We start from the raw sequence: 1081 nt of genomic DNA, 5'->3' as shown, positions 1-1081 counted from the left end.
GATAGGGGTAAAAATGGCTCGAAATGTTTCGTGTAATATACACACTGGCGTGCTGAGGCTGGAACTTGGCCTGGCGGCGCACTGCTGTGTGCCTAGATTAAGTAATCTGATTGCCTGAAAATTTTGAAATCAACCAATCAGATTGCTTAAGCCAAAGAGTTAAACTTGAATCAAGTGAAAATACTGATTGTGATCCTGGCAAAAAAAAAACAGTATGTACTGACATTCTAATCACAGGGTGGGAAACCTTACCTTCTGATTGCAGTTTGTTCAAAATTTCTGGCGAGTGACCACCGCGGAACGACGGCAAGAACACAAAGATTTCTTTATGGCCCCTCTTCTTGAAGTAGTCTACAACAATCTCTATCCCCCGGGCTGTGAAATTGTTTGGATGAGTAAATTTGCAATATGCAATGGCCACATTCGATCCATCAATGATGATTGGTCTCAGGCCAGTTTTCTTCTTAGTTGTACTATCACCAGCGTTATACATGTTGTTGTCTTCTAACTGAGGTCTAGCCCGGGATAGAGAATGAATGCCGGGGGCTGAGAAAGTAGAATTTTTTGGTGGAAACCCATTGAGAGGAATAAAGTCTGGTCTACTGCTTGGCCCAGCACTTGGTTGGGGATATGGATTGTTAGACAGGTTGTTACATCTTGTATTACTTGTTTGAGCAAATGGCTTGTTTGATAGGTTGAAATTGCTCCAAACAGCACCACTACTTGACTCCGATGCAGTGTTATTAGGCACAATTCTTCTTAAAGCACTTAACTTTTCAGCTTCAATTTGTGACAGACGCTTTCGTGCTTTTTTCAACACAAGTTTGGGTTCTTGGGCCTTCTTCTTTTTGCATTTCTTTCCTCTGAGACAGGTTTTAGTCTTTGTGGACAGGCTGCCTGAAGGGACCATGTCGGGCCATGTGTCAAGGCTGCAAAGAGAAAATGCAGAGAAAAAAATTGTTAGTTGGTATAAAATACATTTTTTTCACTAGGAACTTCCATGCTTGAGTGGGTATCACACAGGGCTGCATATTTTCTCTAGGTTTATTTTCTTCTCCACATAATTTTATTTAAAAAAGTT

The 1081-nt window shown here is 41.1% G+C and overlaps 1 protein-coding gene across 1 annotated transcript in view; it reads right to left on the bottom strand.

Annotated features, from left to right (window-relative positions):
* Positions 1-252: 252 nt before the first annotated feature.
* LOC103523399 overlaps positions 253-1081 on the bottom strand; it is a gene marked incomplete at its 3' end in the record, with an annotated part of 12192 nt that continues 11363 nt past the window's right edge. The window contains exon 3 of the mRNA XM_008488449.3: positions 253-546. Coding sequence (XP_008486671.1) covers positions 253-546 — 294 coding nt within the window. The remainder of the gene's footprint in view (positions 547-1081) is intronic.

This window comes from Diaphorina citri, unplaced genomic scaffold (genome assembly GCF_000475195.1).
Source record: "Diaphorina citri unplaced genomic scaffold, Diaci psyllid genome assembly version 1.1 scaffold21877, whole genome shotgun sequence".
NCBI lineage: Eukaryota > Metazoa > Arthropoda > Insecta > Hemiptera > Psyllidae > Diaphorina > Diaphorina citri.
The sequence above is the reverse complement of the archived record's forward strand: the minus strand, read 5'-3'. Positions and strand labels throughout refer to the sequence as shown.